Source organism: Pholcus phalangioides, unplaced genomic scaffold (assembly GCF_987345545.1).
Source record: "Pholcus phalangioides strain wild (caught in Gottingen) unplaced genomic scaffold, Ppha-v1.0 ptg000001l_1, whole genome shotgun sequence".
In the NCBI taxonomy this organism is placed as follows: Eukaryota; Metazoa; Arthropoda; class Arachnida; order Araneae; family Pholcidae; genus Pholcus; species Pholcus phalangioides.
Genome location: NW_028301594.1, coordinates 16,465,439 through 16,482,921, shown reverse-complemented (window position 1 = coordinate 16,482,921; position 17,483 = coordinate 16,465,439). Strand labels below are relative to the sequence as shown.

The 17,483-nt window shown below is 41.7% G+C and overlaps 1 protein-coding gene across 1 annotated transcript; it reads right to left on the bottom strand.

The window, feature by feature from the left end:
- Positions 1–4,524: 4,524 nt before the first annotated feature.
- Positions 4,525–10,737, bottom strand: LOC149089964 (tubulin beta-4B chain-like). The gene is made up of 6 exons (XM_089231517.1): positions 10,576–10,737; positions 7,577–7,685; positions 6,610–6,720; positions 6,026–6,270; positions 5,000–5,636; positions 4,525–4,900 (listed from the first exon to the last, which is right to left on the bottom strand). Exons 1-6 carry the CDS (start codon positions 10,630–10,632, stop codon positions 4,716–4,718), a joined length of 1,344 nt encoding a protein of 447 aa, XP_089087643.1. The 5' UTR covers positions 10,633–10,737; the 3' UTR covers positions 4,525–4,715.
- Positions 10,738–17,483: the final 6,746 nt, after the last annotated feature.

Below are 17,483 nucleotides of genomic sequence, written 5' to 3'. Positions count from 1 at the left end.
CGGTTTCGTGGGTAAATAAATGACTACTAGTTCAGAGGAATCGTGAGTAATTCCGCGAAGGCCACGTCAAATCACATCAGAGGAGTACAGTATCTGTGAAATAACCCTCCCACATCTTCCAGCAGGGCCCCTGGCAAGATATTTCAAGGAACCTCCGTGTAGTGAATTTAGTGTGAAAAAACAAAAAAAATTAAGAATTGTCCAGGGCCCTGAAGAATTAAGTTGCCATCCTGCTATCAGCCCTACCCTTGTGGGGAGAGGGGTCCCGTGCAAAGCTTGAATTTGGGGGGGGGGGGCTCCTGATGAATCAACGATGTTTGTGATTGGTAAACAACCGCATATTGATTAAATTAGGGGAAAAAATTCCCCTCTTAGCCATTCGGGAATAGGGTCTCAAAAAACGTGTTCATCCAAAATGGTTGGAAATTTGGCTGGCCCAATTGATGAAAGTAATGTTCCATTTTTGTACAATGCCATTTGCGAATTCGTAAGACGGCTGGAGGCAACCGAGGTCCCCAGTCTAGTTACGATACAACAGTTAAGTATACAAAAAAAGGAGGAGGGCGCATGACGACGACAAACCCCCCCCCCCTTCTCTTTCTGAGGATAAGTAATCCTTCCAAGGGGCAAGACCGTTGCAAGAGCATCATGGGCTTCCGGGCCCTGATTTTCTTGAGGCGCTACCTGGGAGATTGTGGCTCCTGGGCCGTGCCCGGGTGGATCCATGCCCCCCCCCCCGAGAAGTCACGTCATGGCCCTGTGGTCATTTGACACGATAATAGCTAGTCAGAAAAAAGCGACAATTCCACCCCCCTCTCCCCCAACGGAAAAAATTTCAAATAATGAAAGTTCATTTCCGAAAATTTTTGCAGTTGTGCCAATTAAATTTAAACAATTTGCCAAAAAACTATGTTTTTCATCTGCGCTACCCCCTATCACTGATGACATAATGTTAAACGTCTTTCCTTCCTCCCCCGACAAAAAATTTAATTCTAAAATGAAAGATATTGCCAATTTATTTCAACTGAAAGCATCGAATGTCATTCGATTTTATTCGTTTATTTATTTTTTTACTTTCATCCTAAATTAGGACGAAACCTTCCATCTAGGACTAGGACAGCGTTTCCCAACCGGTATGCCGCGACATATTATGGAGATAAATCAAAAAAATATTACAGTCCACTTAAGGGCTTAAAATAAATCAAGTCGAATAAATGACTCTAATGCATGACAGACTTATCGGATAAGTCGCCATCTATAGTTGCAATGTGAGCTTTTGCCTGAGTCTGGCTGTCCATGTACGGCCCCGTTCAGAGCACACGAGCTGTAAGGATCTAAGGAAAGATGATTCGTTGGCTTTTTGTAGTCTAGTGCGTTCACCCAGCAAGTAAGAGGACGTTGGTTCAATTTCCTTCAAAGACAGTTGAATTTTCTTTCTTGGATTTATCTTCGCATCAGCCAGGTGTCGAAACTTTGGTAGTAATAGCGGAGGGTGACATCTTCGGATAAGCTAAAAGACCCCATTTTTCAAAACTTATGAAGATTGCAAGATGCAATATATAGATATGTACTTTCTATCTCTTTCCACTGAGAATCTCGTCTGACTTGTCTCACCATTTGATTTTGCAGACAGTGCGGAGAAAATAGATTTCACTGCTTGCCGAACCAGATGAAGTTATTGATCTTTTTGCTCCGATTCCGCACTCAAAGGTAAGTTTACCAAGAGTGAGGCGTCGGTAGCGGTTTTTTGGCTTGGATTGAGAGAGGAGTATCTTAATCTAATGAAAAAGCAATTAACGCAGTTTCACCCTTTTCAACATCATATCAATATATGCGAGCAAGCCTTTTCTGATTATGGAGACAATAGTTTTACATTTCTCGTCATACAAAGCAATAAATACACTGCAAGGCCCTAAGGACGATATGGGTGTTTCGTTGCCAACTGTAAGGCCTGATATCAAGTGTCCGTGCTCTAAGCATCAATCAAAAATTTCACATTAATGATTAATCGAACAAAACTCTAATGATGTATTTTAACTCAGTGATTTTTGTTGTAGTAAACTCTGCATTCAAGGAAGGGTGCCCCAAATTTTGACGTTATTCCCAAGGGTGCCGTGAACTTCAAAAGGTTGGGAACCACTGATCTGGGACGGTGGTTATCAACCTTTTCGAGCCGCTCGCGGCCCGGTTTCATTAATTTTTGGCAGTCGAAGGCCCGGTCAAATACATGACCAACGGGAAATGAGTAGGGAAAAATAAAATGCTAGTCACTCGCGGCCCGGCAGCAGGCCGCGGTTGAAAAACACTGATCTAGAAGGTATTGCCTGCGCACAGGTCTGTCAAATAAGAGACATGCGGTTACACACACACCCGCAGTATGTTCTTTCGACCAGGACCGTCATTTCAATTTTTTCCGGGGGGGGGGGGGGGGGCAAAGAACATGTGTACTCAATGTATTTATAATTTTATATATATCCCATTTTTAGTGTATTTTCAAAAGCCGGCCCCCCCCCCATCTCAAATGACGGGCCTGCTTTCGATCATTTCCAGGGTTTTGTACGCCTGTTTTTGGTGAAGGGGGTGTTATTGTTTAAAAGAGAAGTTTCAGTTGTACGACTTTCGCATTTATACATTTTCACCCGGCCTCTTGAAATTCGCATAAATGCTCTTTTACACTGTACCTGCTATTACTCAGTTTCTTATACGAAAGACCAAGATATTCCAACCAGTGTTGACGGGTACTTTATTTCTAATCAGTGAGAAACGACTAAGAAAATTACCTAAAATTTGGAGTACAATTTCACCCCTCCACGAAATATCTGTAGTAAACTTAAATTTGATGCGGAATCGGCCAACACTGATAGTACGAGATGCACTTCACACAGTTTTATATAACAATATTTTCTTTATAATTCAGAATATATATAGGTCCAATATAAAGTGTATCCGGATCAAATGACAATAAGTTCAGTGATTAAAAACCAGTAGTCACATGACAAAAAAATTGGTTGCGCATCTCCGAGTTTAAAGTTTCCTGAAACCCTGATAACATTATTTACGCGGTCACATTGCATTAATAGATAAATAGAAAAAGACACAAATTGTTCTATGGGAATGTTAGCGCGCTCTCTCATGTGGAGTGAACCCAACTTCCATTCCAGGATTTATTTTTTCAAACGAGACATTTGATGTGTCCAAGCAGCACCTCCTAGATAGAGGTGCTGGTCCAACAGGGTTCATAAGTACAATTGTCTAATTTAGGACTGAAAATCCCCACGCAATTTTTGAAGTGCAGAGAAACAATCTGAAAATCAATAGGCGATGCGATAGTCATTGGGTCATTTTCCACCTGGGCAACAAAACGAGCACGTCATAGCTGCCAACTTTGGAGGATGAGAATTCGGGAGCATCCAAATTCCGCACTAAAAATAAAAGGGATTATTTTTCCTTTGCAGAAACCTGACATCGTGACGATTTGCGTTAACCATGGAAAACCAATTAGAAATTTGTCGATACAAATCTCGCAAAAAAAGCACGCCATCCAGCCCGAAACGGGACATATAGTCGACAATAAGGTACAAATCTCGCTAATTTCGAAAGTGGAAAGACCGCATTAATACTGGCTGTTTGGCGAATTTTGTCCGTCTCCAGAAAACTATTTTTGCGATTTGACGGAAAATTGCGACAATTTACATTATATCAAGCGTAATTTCGGGCATAAAAAACCAACGGTCTTTTCTTCCGGGTAAATTCCTTTGGAGTTTTTCTTCCCAAAAGTAGGGACTTTTTACAATCACGGTTGAAATTCGGAAGATAGGGAGGCAATAAAACCTGGGAGACTTGGAAGCTATGGCGTATATGGAAGTAAATTTTTTCCAACTGTGCTTGAAAAGGACACTCCCCCACTTATGCTAGAAACATTAATGTACAAATACTTTTGGGGGGGGGGGCACTTCCAAAATGTTTTGGAACTAAAGTTTCAGGGGATACACTCGTTATTGGAAAAAAATTGCCAAAATAAAAAGGATCCAACCGGGGGGGGGGGGGGGGGCCTGATAATCAAAAGAGAAAATTAGAACACTTGCCTTTCTATGCAGAGGCCAAAAGCTCTGCACTTATGAATTTCCAGATAGTCGTATCTGGAATAACGAACACCGAGACTGGAGGAATCACTTCGTTAAAACGAAATTTCGTTATAAAGGAATTCCAGTTTACCTAGTATTATTCCTACGTACACTTATTTGAGGGATTAGAAAAGTGTTCGATAAAACGAGATTTTCGCTAGAACCGTATTCCTCCCTCAAAATTTAAGACTTCAGTAACTTAATTAAATGACCTCCAGTTTACTGCATGGCTGTAAACTACTCAGAAATACAGAAGCATAAAAAGAATCTAAACATTTTTTTTGCCCCAAATTTTTGTTGCAGACTTGCCTCCCACTAGTGCCTTTTAAAATACCATTCAATTAACATGCATAGCTTTACAAAAAGAAAATTTAATGAACACTCAACACACAAACAAAACTGATCTGCTCAACATTTATTTGGCCTCCAAGGAAACAACTGTTACTTTTTTAATCAATCAAAAAAGCTCAACTGATCAGGAATGTAAGTCTTTGATCTTAAGTTTTTTTTTTATCATTTCAGGTATAGAAAGTAAAAAAAGAAATTTAAATTGAATGAATTTCCTCAGATAAATTCATAAATGGGAGATCTTTAGGCTGTTTCACCAACAGGTTGCTCTTCCTCTTCAAATTCACCCTCATCATCAGCTGTGGCTTCCTGGTACTGCTGGTATTCAGAAACCAAGTCGTTCATGTTAGATTCTGCTTCAGTGAATTCCATTTCGTCCATACCTTCACCAGTATACCAATGCAAGAAAGCCTTTCGACGGAACATAGCTGGAAATAAAAACAACCAAGCATTAAAATAAAAATGTTCACAAGTTTTTGTGCTAAATTTAAAAAAAACTCATTTTATTTATCAGCCGATCATCTTACCAGTGAACTGTTCTGAGATACGCTTGAAAAGCTCTTGGATGGCTGTGCTGTTACCAATGAAAGTGGCGGACATCTTGAGACCTCGTGGTGGAATGTCACAAACTGCAGTCTTGACATTGTTGGGGATCCATTCAACAAAGTAGCTGCTGTTCTTGTTCTGTACATTAAGCATCTGTTCGTCCACCTCCTTCATAGACATGCGACCACGGAAGATTGTTGCGACTGTCAGGTACCTGCCGTGACGAGGATCACATGCCGCCATCATGTTCTTGGCATCGAACATCTGTTGTGTGAGCTCTGGAACTGTGAGTGCTCTGTACTGCTGGCTGCCGCGTGATGTGAGAGGAGCGAAACCAGGCATGAAGAAATGAAGTCGTGGGAAAGGTACCATGTTGACTGCGAGTTTCCTCAAGTCAGCATTCAATTGTCCAGGGAACCTGAGGCAAGTTGTCACTCCAGACATTGTCACAGATACTAGGTGGTTGAGGTCACCATAGGTGGGAGTAGTAAGTTTTAAAGTACGGAAGCAAATGTCGTACAAGGCTTCGTTATCTATGCAATATGTTTCGTCAGTGTTTTCAACAAGCTGGTGAACAGATAATGTGGCGTTGTATGGTTCTACAACTGTGTCGGATACCTAGAAAAAAAAAAAAAAAAAAAAAAAATTGCATAACTTTTATCAAATGAACCTAGATTAAATTTTATATTGTGACATTTCTTTGAACATTATAAAAAACCTAAAAAGATATACAATAACCTTACAACTCATCTGCAAATCTATATCTTCCAAGACAGTGAAAAATGTTAAACACATTGAAATATCAATATACACACTTAAATGTAATTTACCCTTTTACTCTAATCTCAGATGAAAATATTTAAATCGCTTCCAGTTATGTTTATAGTTCAATGACTCATCATAGATAACACTCAATACATCTAACTTGGCATGTATTGCATTTACTGTCTGGACAGTTATGTATATATATTTTTATTAATTTTCTTATTGCTTATTTCCAACCATACCTTAGGAGAAGGCATAACGCTGAATGTGTTCATTATCCTGTCAGGGTACTCTTCACGGATCTTGGAGATCAAGAGGGTTCCCATTCCAGAACCAGTGCCACCACCAAGAGAATGAGCAAGCTGGAAGCCTTGCAGGCAATCGCAGCTTTCAGCCTCTTTCCTGACTACATCGAGTACAGTGTCAACCAGTTCTGCACCCTCTGTGTAATGACCCTTGGCCCAGTTGTTACCAGCTCCACTTTGGCCTATATGAGAAGAAGAATTATGTAAAATTAGTCTTGGAACAGACATTGATAAACTATAAAGATGAAAATGAAAACTTACAATTTGCCTACTGTGATACAATGTAATTTTTATAACTACAAAAAACTGCTTCTGATGGGAACTAAAAACACCCACGGATAGTTTTAAATTTAGGCCAACAGAAATCAGCAAGCTTATATTACAAAACGATTTCAAGAAATTCAAAAAGGAAAAATACCATAGCACATTTTAAGACAGCCGAAGGCTTAACGAATAAAAATTCAGCTCAAAATTAAAATTGTTTGGAAAAAACCCAATGAGCGAATTTCACATGAACTCACCAAAAATAAAGTTATCAGGCCTGAAGAGCTGTCCAAATGGTCCAGATCTGACAGAATCCATGGTACCAGGCTCCAGGTCGAGAAGAATGGCCCTCGGGACATACTTTCCACCTACAAAGTAATTTGTTCATTAAATATAGACAATTTTATATAAATGATTAAGAATAATGTTACTCATAGTTCTAAATGACATTTCTCTCAGGTCCCCAGAACTATCGTGCTACGACAGAGGTTCCCTTAATTATAAAGCGTGCGAATTAAAACTTCCAAGTCTCCTTTTCTGGTACTATCTAGTTTCAGGTACGTGACATTAATATACGTAGGCCACATTTGTCAATTCCATACAGCATAAGAAATATCATTTAGACGTTATTTCTTGCACTATATGGAATTGACAGTTACTTAAATGCTGTCACCAAGACCTTTATGGCAGCTAGATGCAAATGACCGCGGATGTCATTGATGTCACAACAACGTGAAAGCTTGTATAAAATCTAATTTTCTGCAAAAATTCGGAGAGTGGGAGGAAGGATGAAAAATCTGGAGAATTGGCAGGTCTAATTGTTAAGTTTGCTCACTTTTGGCAACAACGATTCATTTTTTTGAAATCTCAATTTCCTGCATTTATAACCAAGAAACAAGGTCAGCCTATGATTATAAAGACGGATTTCGTTCACGAAATTTGTTTTGAAAAAGTTTAACTTTTAAATTTAAAAAAATCTGAAGAATTTTATTTCCGCCCGGGAGATATTAATAGGGCTAAAAATCAGGCATTGACACCCATGCCGTCACATACTCAACTAAAAATATATAATTAATACATTATTACTCCACGGTGGGACAAAAAAAAACTAAATTATAGAAATTCAAGTTGACTTAAAATTACTTAACCTGTTCAAACGGAACTATTGGGTCAAATATTTTAAATCAAAAAACTGGAATTTCATAAGATTTTTTTTAAACTTACCAGAGGCTTCATTGTAATACACATTGATTCTTTCTAACTGAAGATCAGAGTCTCCATGGTAAGTACCAGTTGGGTCAATACCATGCTCATCCGAGATTACTTCCCAAAACTGAAAGAAAATAAACACTGAATATACAAAATTCATAAAAATTATCAGCACATCCTAAGGAACATACAACAGCGTGCAGATTAATCAATGTAACCATTCACGATTGGTTCAGCAATTTCTAGTGTTTTGAACAATTCTTAAGCTGCTTTAACAGAGCCTAAAATATTTTTTTGAAACTTTTTTTTCAACATGTTTCTTTAACAAAGAAAATTTGTACCCACAAGTTAATTAGTACCACTGAAAGGGACCGTACGCTACAACCTCAGCACACTTATGTATACACGCCTTTACACTAAAAATCCTACATAGCGACCTTTTTAATTCATACAGCCCCATTTGGTAAAATTTCTATAGAAACCCCCCCCCCCCCGGTAGGTGTATTTTTAAATTCATTCACAGTTACCAATATTTTTATTTGGAAATATCCATAATTTAATTTATTGCTTTTCCTTTAGAAGCAGCAGAACCCATGGGGAGTACCCACAGAGCCCTGGTTGAGCAACAGCTATTTCAACATACTTTGTTAACTTACGCATGTCAACTAATATGTTAACACGGAAATGGAAAAGCATGCAAGTAAAAAAAATATATCACCCATAGGCAAAGCCATCAAGTCACTAGATGAAAGTTTTTCCGAAGAATGGCATTAGCATTAAGTGCAAGGCTTAACAATTGTTAATACTAACTATATCATGAAGCAAAGTAACTATAGAACAGACTAATTATGTTAATTATTAATTTATATCTAATTTTATAGTAATTTTAATCGCAGTCGTGATAAACACGAAGGAATGGCAGAAGAATATAATTTCAGAAGTTTAACAATATAGTAAAACCAAAGTTCGACACCTTGAGTTCAGGGCCGTAACTACACTGGGCCCCCAAGCAAAAATGGGACCTCATAAATTATGTGAAATTTTTTTTTGTTTTAAGGACCCCCCCCCCCCCAAGAAAAAGTTTGCCAGGGGACCCAAGCATACACAAGCTACAGTCCTGCTTGCTTCAGTTCCATTAAAGTGTGTGGAAGTTAGGAGTCAAAGTAGAGTGCTTTTACAATTTACAAGATATACAGAAGACTGGATGTTGTGAAGATATTTGTTACTTGAGATGTTAATTTTTTTTAAGGAAGGAAGAAACTCATCTCTGCCTCTACCGGGAGTCGAACCCGGGGGGGATCGAGGGACCCGGGTTCGACTTCCGGTGGAGGCAGATATAATTTTTTTTAAGGAAGGAAAAAACTCAACATCTCAAGTAACAAATATCTTCACAACATCCAGTCTTCTGTATATCTTGTATTAAAAAGTGGAGAGCGACATTCATGTCATAGAGTACTTTTGATTGTTTTTATAATGTGAATTATATATTGTTCAATGATGGGCCAGTTCCATTCAAAACAGTTGAGATTGATTTCAATGGAGATAACTGAAACAAATTAAATCACTTGGACATGGAAATCATGATCCCACAAGGGAGTTCAATAGTTCAATTGCCTTTTTTAAACAGAGTACAACTCGGGTTTATCACCGTCTACAGGCGATTTTATTATCTCGCGAGGTTTGCCGGAAGTGTAAATGTACCCAACAGTCTGAGTGCATATGTAGAGTTTGATTTTTCAGTCTGCCATCTATATTTCAGAAGTGAGTGATGTGTTACGATTGAACTACATTTGTACTGTTTGTAGGTCTGCCGCTCTATGACGAGATTTTTGAAAGGGGAGATCGGCTCGCATTCACACCTTGAAGTTTGGAACCACAGAAAACCAACTTCAGCCGACCACCACTGTGGGGTTTTCGCGACAGTTCAATCACTGGAAAGTGGCCTTGTGGAGGGGAAAATATAAATTACGACTTTTGGGTCAAGGGCCGCAACTAGATGCTTCGTCACCTGGGGCAAGTGTGTATTTTGGCGCCCCCTTATAATGTTGAACAGGTTTGAGAATAAAATTATGCCCCCCCCTTCTCTCGGGGCACGAGACCCGCTCGCTCAACCCTGTGGGGGGCGATTCTCACCCAATAAATTCTCTATAGTGGAGAGGTGCGCCCCCCCCCCACCCGAGCATGAATTATTCGTAGCAAGAGCCCATGCATCCCCAAAAATTCGATGTGTATATATAAAGCTGAAAACCAACTAATCTAAACATTACGGAAGCCCATCATTGCTACCTCGTTCACTTTTGCGTTAATGGACGCGGCTCCAAGAAACCATTAATTTTAACTTTTACATAAACCAAAACGTCATGAAGAAAAAAGAAATCCACTTCCGAAATAAAGATTTCTATCGGCAAGCAAAGCAGGACGACCCGGACAAATGAGTTAGGCTTAACACCGCGAAGCCGGTCACGCAAGAAGAAACAATGGCGTCACCGGCCCGCCCAACGGAAACGACCGCCATTTTGACAGTTCAAAAAAGAAATTAGTAACGATCACACGGGTAATTTCAACGGAAGAATAATCTAATGCGAATAAGAAAAATACTTAAAAAAAAAAAATTTCAAAATTAAAATGAAACTGCATTCATATAAATTAAACCAGACGTTTAATTAGCATAGACGTTTCTAACGGAAACATCAACACCCCCCCCCCCAAAAAAAAATATATTAAAATCAAATAATCTATAAATTCCTCGTTATACTCAAAATAACTTGGAAACAGACGACAGTTTGAAACATTGCAACTAAATTGATCTAGAAATTATGAGATTAAATTTTTCATCAACAGAAACCCCCCCCCCCTTAAAATTGATAAAATTTAAACGCCGTTAGAAATCCATAAATTGTCTTTGCTACGAATATAATGTACCTAAAATGCATTTTTTTTCGGATTCGGTCCCGAGCCCCACCCTTCCCACCTTCGTTAATAGAAATTAATACGGAATTATTTCTAATTATTACCTTGGCACCAATTTGGTTTCCGCACTGACCAGCTTGGATATGTACGATTTCACGCATATTTGCCGATAGAAATTTCCGATTTCTTACTTAGAAAATAAAATTATGTATAAACGCGTGCGACAAGCACCGGCAACAATGGCGGAGATCAGTGAAGGAAGTGGCGCGCTGGAGAGAAAGAGCTCCGGTTTAATACGAAAAGAAAAGAAACGGTCGTTACTCTGGCCACGTGACGTCACCAATGCGCAAAAAATCTTGATTGGACGAAGTAGCCTCGACTCGAACCTCATTGGATGGTTCGGATCCAGACCGGCTCGAAGAAAGATGGCCGCCGCCGCCGAGCGACCGACAATCGAGTAGGTGTATTATGGAGCGGAGGTGAACAGGCCAGCCAAGCCAAGCAAGAAGAAACATTTTCTTGCCCTTATACGGAAGGTTTCGTCCTCATTCAGGCTGCAAGGAAAAAAAAAATAAATAAATGAATAAAATCGAATGACATTCGATGGTGTCAGTTGAAATAAATTGGCAATATCTTTCATTTTATAATTAAATTTTTTGTCGGGGGGGGGGGAAGGTAAGAAGTTTCACAGTATGCTCATCCGCGATCAGTGCTATGTAGGGGGTAGCGCATATGAAAAATATAGTTCCCTGGCAAATTTAAAATTTGATTGGCAAAACTGCAAAAATTTTCAGAAATGAAACTTTCATTAGTATTTGAAATTTTTTCCGTGAGGGGGAATTTCGATATTATGTTTTTTTGTAGAATATCTATTATGTAAAATGACCACAGGGCCATAACGTGACTTCTCGGTGGGGGAGGGGGGTGTGTGGCCCCCCCCCCTCCATGACAGCAGTGCCGTCTTAACGCACGGATCCACCCAAAGCCGCTTGAAAGTTCTCTCTTTCTGAACTCTTAATGCAGCTTTGGATCCACCCGGGCAGGGGCCACAAGAGAAAGGGAGTCCTCACAAAAATGAGAACCGGTTGAAATTCTCTAGAATTCACCAAGTAGGGCCTCAGGAAAATCAGGCCCCGGGAGCCCCATGATGCTCTTGAAACGGTCCCTTGAAAGGATTACCCTCAGAAAAGCAGGGGGTCTTGCTGTTGTCGTCCTCCTTCCACTTTGAAGATTATTTCAAACAAGAAATTCAAATTTTCTAATATGCAAAAAATAAGCACATTTTTTTATACATTTAGCTGTTGTACTGTAACTAGGCTGGGGGGCAACGGAGGCCCTAACGGATTCGCAAATGACATTGCACAAAAATAAAACATCACTTCAGTTAGGCATAGGCGGAAATTGACATAAAAGTCTGGGGGGGGGGGCAAGGTCATTATTGCTGGGGGGCACGATGATGTCAATTCATTTATACATATATACGTTAGATCAGTCGACTCCACGCCCCCCCCCCCCGTATTTCCTCCCATGCGGTTGGGTCAGCCAAACCAAACTCCCCAACCATTTCGGGTGAACACCTCTTTTGGGGCCCCCTGGTAAGAGGGGCATTTTTCCCAGGTCCCTAATTTAATCAATATGTGGTTTTTTACCGATCATAAACATCGTTGATTCATCTAGAGAGCCGCCCCCCGCCGAGATATAAGCTCACTGCCCCAAAGGGCGTGGTCGTTCTGAGTAACAAGGAGAAAAAAATAAATAAAAATAATCGGGGCCCCTATCATGGAACCTAAAGGACCCCTAGTATGTGCATTCGTATACAGTTACAAAAAACGTACGAGGTCAGACATATAACGAATCAGGAGTCATTTGAGAATATGTACGTGAGGGAGGCGTGTGGGCTGTGACTAAAATACAAAAGGCAGCCAGTTTTCGGGCCCTAAGTACGTGCCCCGTTTGTACATGCGAGAAATATTTTTTGGTTGGCAGGCATTATGGAAAAATGGACTGAAAAATATCTTGAAAAATATACGTATGGCCCGTATTAACAGAGCCGTCTTAACCATTCCCCCCCCCCCCCCACAAGGTTGGTGCTGACAGAGCTGCCCCCCTGGGGCCCGGAAGGGTTATTTTTTATTTTTTTGTTATCCCACACATTAAATTCACTTTTGTGGAGCACGTAAAAGATACGCCAAGGAACTATGCAGCAGGATGTACGGGCCATGGTCTTAACACATGGGGCCAACCCCAGATGGCGCATTGCACAGGAAGCCTCGTGATAAGATTTGGCCAGGGTGGCAAATTCAAAGGGGCGGCAAATTTGAAGAATGAGTGGCTGAGAAAATTAGTAAAATGGGAGAAGAGTGGCAAAACTATAAATCTGTCTCTGCCTACAGATAGTGCCGTCTTAACGCGTGGGCCCACCTAAGCACGGCCCAGGGGCCTCAAGAGAAGGGGGTTGGGTCTCACAAACAATGCGGTCTGGTTGAAATGTTCAAGAATTTGCAAGGTAGGACCTCAGAAAAATCCTTTAGTCCGGAGGGGTTCACCATGCTCTTCAGACGGCCCTGCCTAGAGAGTCTGAGGGAATAGGTCAGTGAGTGACCTAGAGAATTTTCAAGCATGTGAGTGAACAAAATGTGAGTGTAAAATCATTTAATTTACCAAAAGAGTGGCCTAAAAAAAGGGGAGGCCTAAAAATTCACGAGCGATAAAAAGTGTGAAGCGTGTGCAAGCATGTGAAGTGGCCTAGAGAGAGCGAAGGACCGGGCCAGTGAGCGATGAAAAAGCGTGACCTGGAGCATGGGCACACATGTGAATGACAGAATAACCAAATGAGTGATCTAGAGAATGTGTGTGCAAGCACAATTATCAAAAGAGTTAGATAGAGCATGTGAATGACCAAAACTGTGACCTAGAGCGTGTGCGAGCATGGGAAGGATAGAAAGAGTGACCTCGAAAGAAAGGTAACAGGTCACTGAGCGACCAAAAGACTTAGAGACAGATGTGCGTTTATAGGAAGTGGGGGGGGGGGAAGCAAAGTGGATTATATAGCCCAGGGCAGCGAATTCGAGGAATGAGAGCGTCAAGGAAGTTTTTGAGAATTTTGAGAAGGGCGGAAAAATTCGTGTAGCACGCAGGCGGAAAATCCATAAATCTACCTCTATAGAGGGCATCTATCATGACCCTCTATAGCAGGAATCCTGAACTTGTTGCTCGCGAGCACTTGATCACCGTCCCAATTGAAAATCTTGTACAAATTGCGTTCAATAAGATTAAAAGCATCCCAATTTCTCGTGTATAAGGATGTCAGACATGCTCATAGGCATAGACATGACAGTCTGGGGGTGGGGGGAGGGGCACGATGATGATTGCTGGGGGGTATGATAATGATTATGTCAATTCACATATACATCAGATCAGTAGCCAGTAGGCTCCACCTGTAACGTGGGGGGGGGGGGCAATGCCCCCAGTATCTCCACCCATGAACTTGCTGTAAGGGTACTTTTCTTTTGATTATGGGTACAGGCAGTGTCAGGGCCGGATCTTGAATACTGCAGCAGAAGACGCCAACTGAAGTGGGCTGATTTTTTTAGGGCACAAACTGAAGGGGAGATGGGGTGATTTTTCGTCACCATAATATTATTCGCTTGCACTTGAAAAATGTCCAGAAACGGCCCCGGGCAGCAGTGCCGTCTTAACGCATGAGTCCACCCGGACACGGCCTGGGGGGGGGGCGGCTCAGAAACACGAGAAGTAGTTGAATTTTTCAAAAATTGGCCAGGTTGAGCCTCAGAAAAATCTCTTGGCCCGGGGGCCCATGATGCTTTTAGGATGGCCTTATTGGGCAGTGCTCGCGACTAGATAAAGAAGAGGATAGACAAGGTGTGATGAGAGGATGATGATCCCTCCACAGAAAAGGGAAAGAAAAAACATGGAGAAACGCGGACCAATCAGCTGATAGCGAAAATCAGCAGATCGAAGTGAAAACAAACAGGTTTGTTCAAATCACGCACCTCGTTGTGACTGGCCTTTTTTTTTTTTTGTCTTTCTTCTCGAGTATGTGCAGTGTAGAACAAGACAATAAAGTTGTTCTCGTTTCTAGTTTCTAATATGCACTTTCGTACCTCTTGGTTGACTCACTATGTGCACAGCCTAAGGAAAAATTATATTTGCTCAGGGCCAATCGAACTTTCGATGAATAGGCCCTAACCCCGCATCTGGTAAGAACGACTCTACCTAGTTACCTTAGCAACGGTTTCGTGGGTAATGACCAGTAAATGGCCACTCTTCAGAGGTGTACGTGGGGGGGGGGGCGTAGGGGGTCCATGCCAACAGAAAATTAGAAAAAATTATATTTAGGTTAAAGATCTTCTAAAGCAGGTCTGGACGAGCATCCAAAGGTCTAAAACACTTCCGAAACCCCTGGGTCATAACCCATAGCTTAAGAATTTCTATCCGTAAGGATGTGTACGACCCTTCTCGGAAGTCACGGCGACCCATAGAATAATAACCCCTGATTTAGGCCCACAACATTCTAGTCATTTTTGACGAAGAATGTGGATCAAGGGTGCTCAACCTTTTGGAGAGTGCAGGCCATTTCAATGTTTGAAAGCGTGTCGCGGGCCACTTAATTAAGTGATCTGGAATTACCTTTGCGGGTTACTTGAGTAATCTGTAAATATGCCACACGGATCAAAGCGATCTGTCAAAGTGCAGCGAGCCACTTGCCGCGGGACACTTCAAGACAGGGGTGGCTCGAGCTCACCTACCGCCCGGGTGTGAAGCCTCACGTGCCACCCCCTAATGGCGATCCTGCCAGGAGGCCGATAGGACTTCGGTGAAGGGGACCTGGAGATAAACCCGATTTTTTTTCCCTAAAGCCGCACATCATTGTTGACTGTGCAAAATGTGCGTGACCACACGTCCCGCTTTTGAAGTAGAATTTTTTTTTTTGTTCTAGAATCATTTTACTCTTCTTAATACTGCCAGATAACTTAATCCTTTAAAAAGCACTTATTTTTGTGTCAGCCGTCATCACGTATCCTGTAAAGGTATTTAACTGGGTAATTTTTATTAAGAAATTTTTTTCAAAGGTGTTTCTGGTACTCCAGGGGTCGGACAAGTGAAAAGCCAAATTTTTCCTTTTGACTATTGTGGAACAAATTCTGAGTGAGGGCATGGGCTTCCATCCTAGAGCAAGGCCCCTACGCTGGGATCTTTTGCGGGTCCCCCTTCCCAGTCAGATTTCTCACCGCCCCTTCTATAGTTAATTTATAGCGTGAAAAAGCCAAAAAAATTATGAGAATTGTCCCGGGCTCTTGTGGGGGGCCATGGGTGAGGGAACCAAAATACACACATGCCCCTTGTGATGGAGTACAGGGGCAGCGCTTGGCCATGCGACCCATTGCGGCCACACGGGGCTCCGCTTAAGAGGGATGCTAAATCCGTGGTGAATGGATAAAAATAAGTCTCATTGGTCGAAAAAAAATCAAACTGTCGGCTCTGGAGGGGCGCAAAATCCGAAATGAGTGGGCGGAATTTTTTTTTTTTTTTGTTAGGAATTGTTTGGATAAATTGTGAGGGAGGGGCATGACCTTCCAAGGGTAGGGCTGACAGGGCTTCCAGTTGGAGGAATTGAATTCTTATAACTTTTCTTTTTTCACTTTATGAATTTACTGTAGAAGGGGCTCAACGAAAGATTCCAGCCTAGGGGCCCTGGCGTAGGATGTAGGGCTACGGAGGGGGCACTAGGGGTAGGAGACGCAAAAAATAAGTCCCACACGGGTACAGATTTTGTCTCGACCCACGCAGATAGCTTACAGTCTTGTTTCTGGTATTAGAGGCCCTGTCTATTTTCTCAACGTTTCCGTTGTCGAGGTATGGCATAAAAGTGCGATGTCATATGAATTTTTACTGTGTTAAATTTTGGGGTCTTAAGTAAAGTCTACGCTACCGCCCCTTACAACCTGCCGCCCCTGCTTGAATATCTGGAGCTGTGCCACGCGTCACTTAGATGATCTAAAAATGCGCCTCGGGGCAATTAAGTGTTCTGGAACTGCACCGCGGATCACGTAAGTGATCTGTCAATGCGCGTCGAGCCGCTTGCCGTGGGACACGTAAGTGTTCTGGAACTGTACCACGGGTCACTTAAGTAATCCCGCGGGCCGCTTGAGTGATCTTTAATTGTGCCGCGGGTCCCTAAAGTGATTCGTAAATGAGCGCAGGTTTACTTAGGTGATCTGAAAATGTGCCACGAGCTACTTAAGCGCGCTGGAACTGCACCACGAGCACCTTGAGCAATGTGGAACTGTACCGCGGGTAGCTTAAATGATCTGGAAATGTGCCACCGAGTTCATTTTGGCAAAAATAGGAGTTAAGGTTGCGGGCCACATCAGATAACTCCGAGGGCTACATTTGGCCCGCGGGTCATCGGTTGAGCAGGTATGACGTAGTGGTTCTTACAGTGTATGATCAGTGGTTCTCAAACTCTGAAATACCGCGGCCCGGTTGATTTCTTTTTCGTGATGGGAAGGCCCGGCCATACACTCGACTAATGGGAAATAAATGGGTAAACATGAAACAATAAACCTCTCATGGCCCGGTTTGACCGACATCAGGGGCCCGGCGGTTGAGGAAACACTGATGTAGATGGTAATTTTTTTTTTGGTTATTAACAACGCTGTTGCTTTGCCGCTGCTAACGTATTCGCAAATGAATAACATCTGAACAAAAGGGAAGAAGAGCAAAAAAAATGAAGATACGGGATGAGTTGTTAGTTCCGGAAACAGGCAGATATCATTCTTTTTATCGAATGTTTTAATCATCGCTATCCAAAAGCGGAAATCTGCAAGCGACCAGATTACATTATTACATGAGAAATAAAGAATTACTTTCATGTGCCGCTCATAGTTCAAGGCAATATTCACAAAAACTGAAGGGAACCTGTTCGCGGCGAGTAGCGCAATAACATCTTTTGGAAGAAGAGGAAAAATTATCGAAAAAAAAAAGTTGC

Coding starts and splice junctions, on each gene's coding strand:
- LOC149089964 (XM_089231517.1), bottom strand. CDS start 10,632: ATGCGTGAAATCGTACATATCCAAGCTGGTCAGTGCGGAAACCAAATT. Junction 7,686..10,575: donor GAAACCAAATTGGTGCCAAG/GTAATAATTAGA, acceptor ATTTTCTTTCAG/TTTTGGGAAGTAATCTCGGA. Junction 6,271..6,609: donor GCCTGATAACTTTATTTTTG/GTGAGTTCATGT, acceptor CTTCTCATATAG/GCCAAAGTGGAGCTGGTAAC.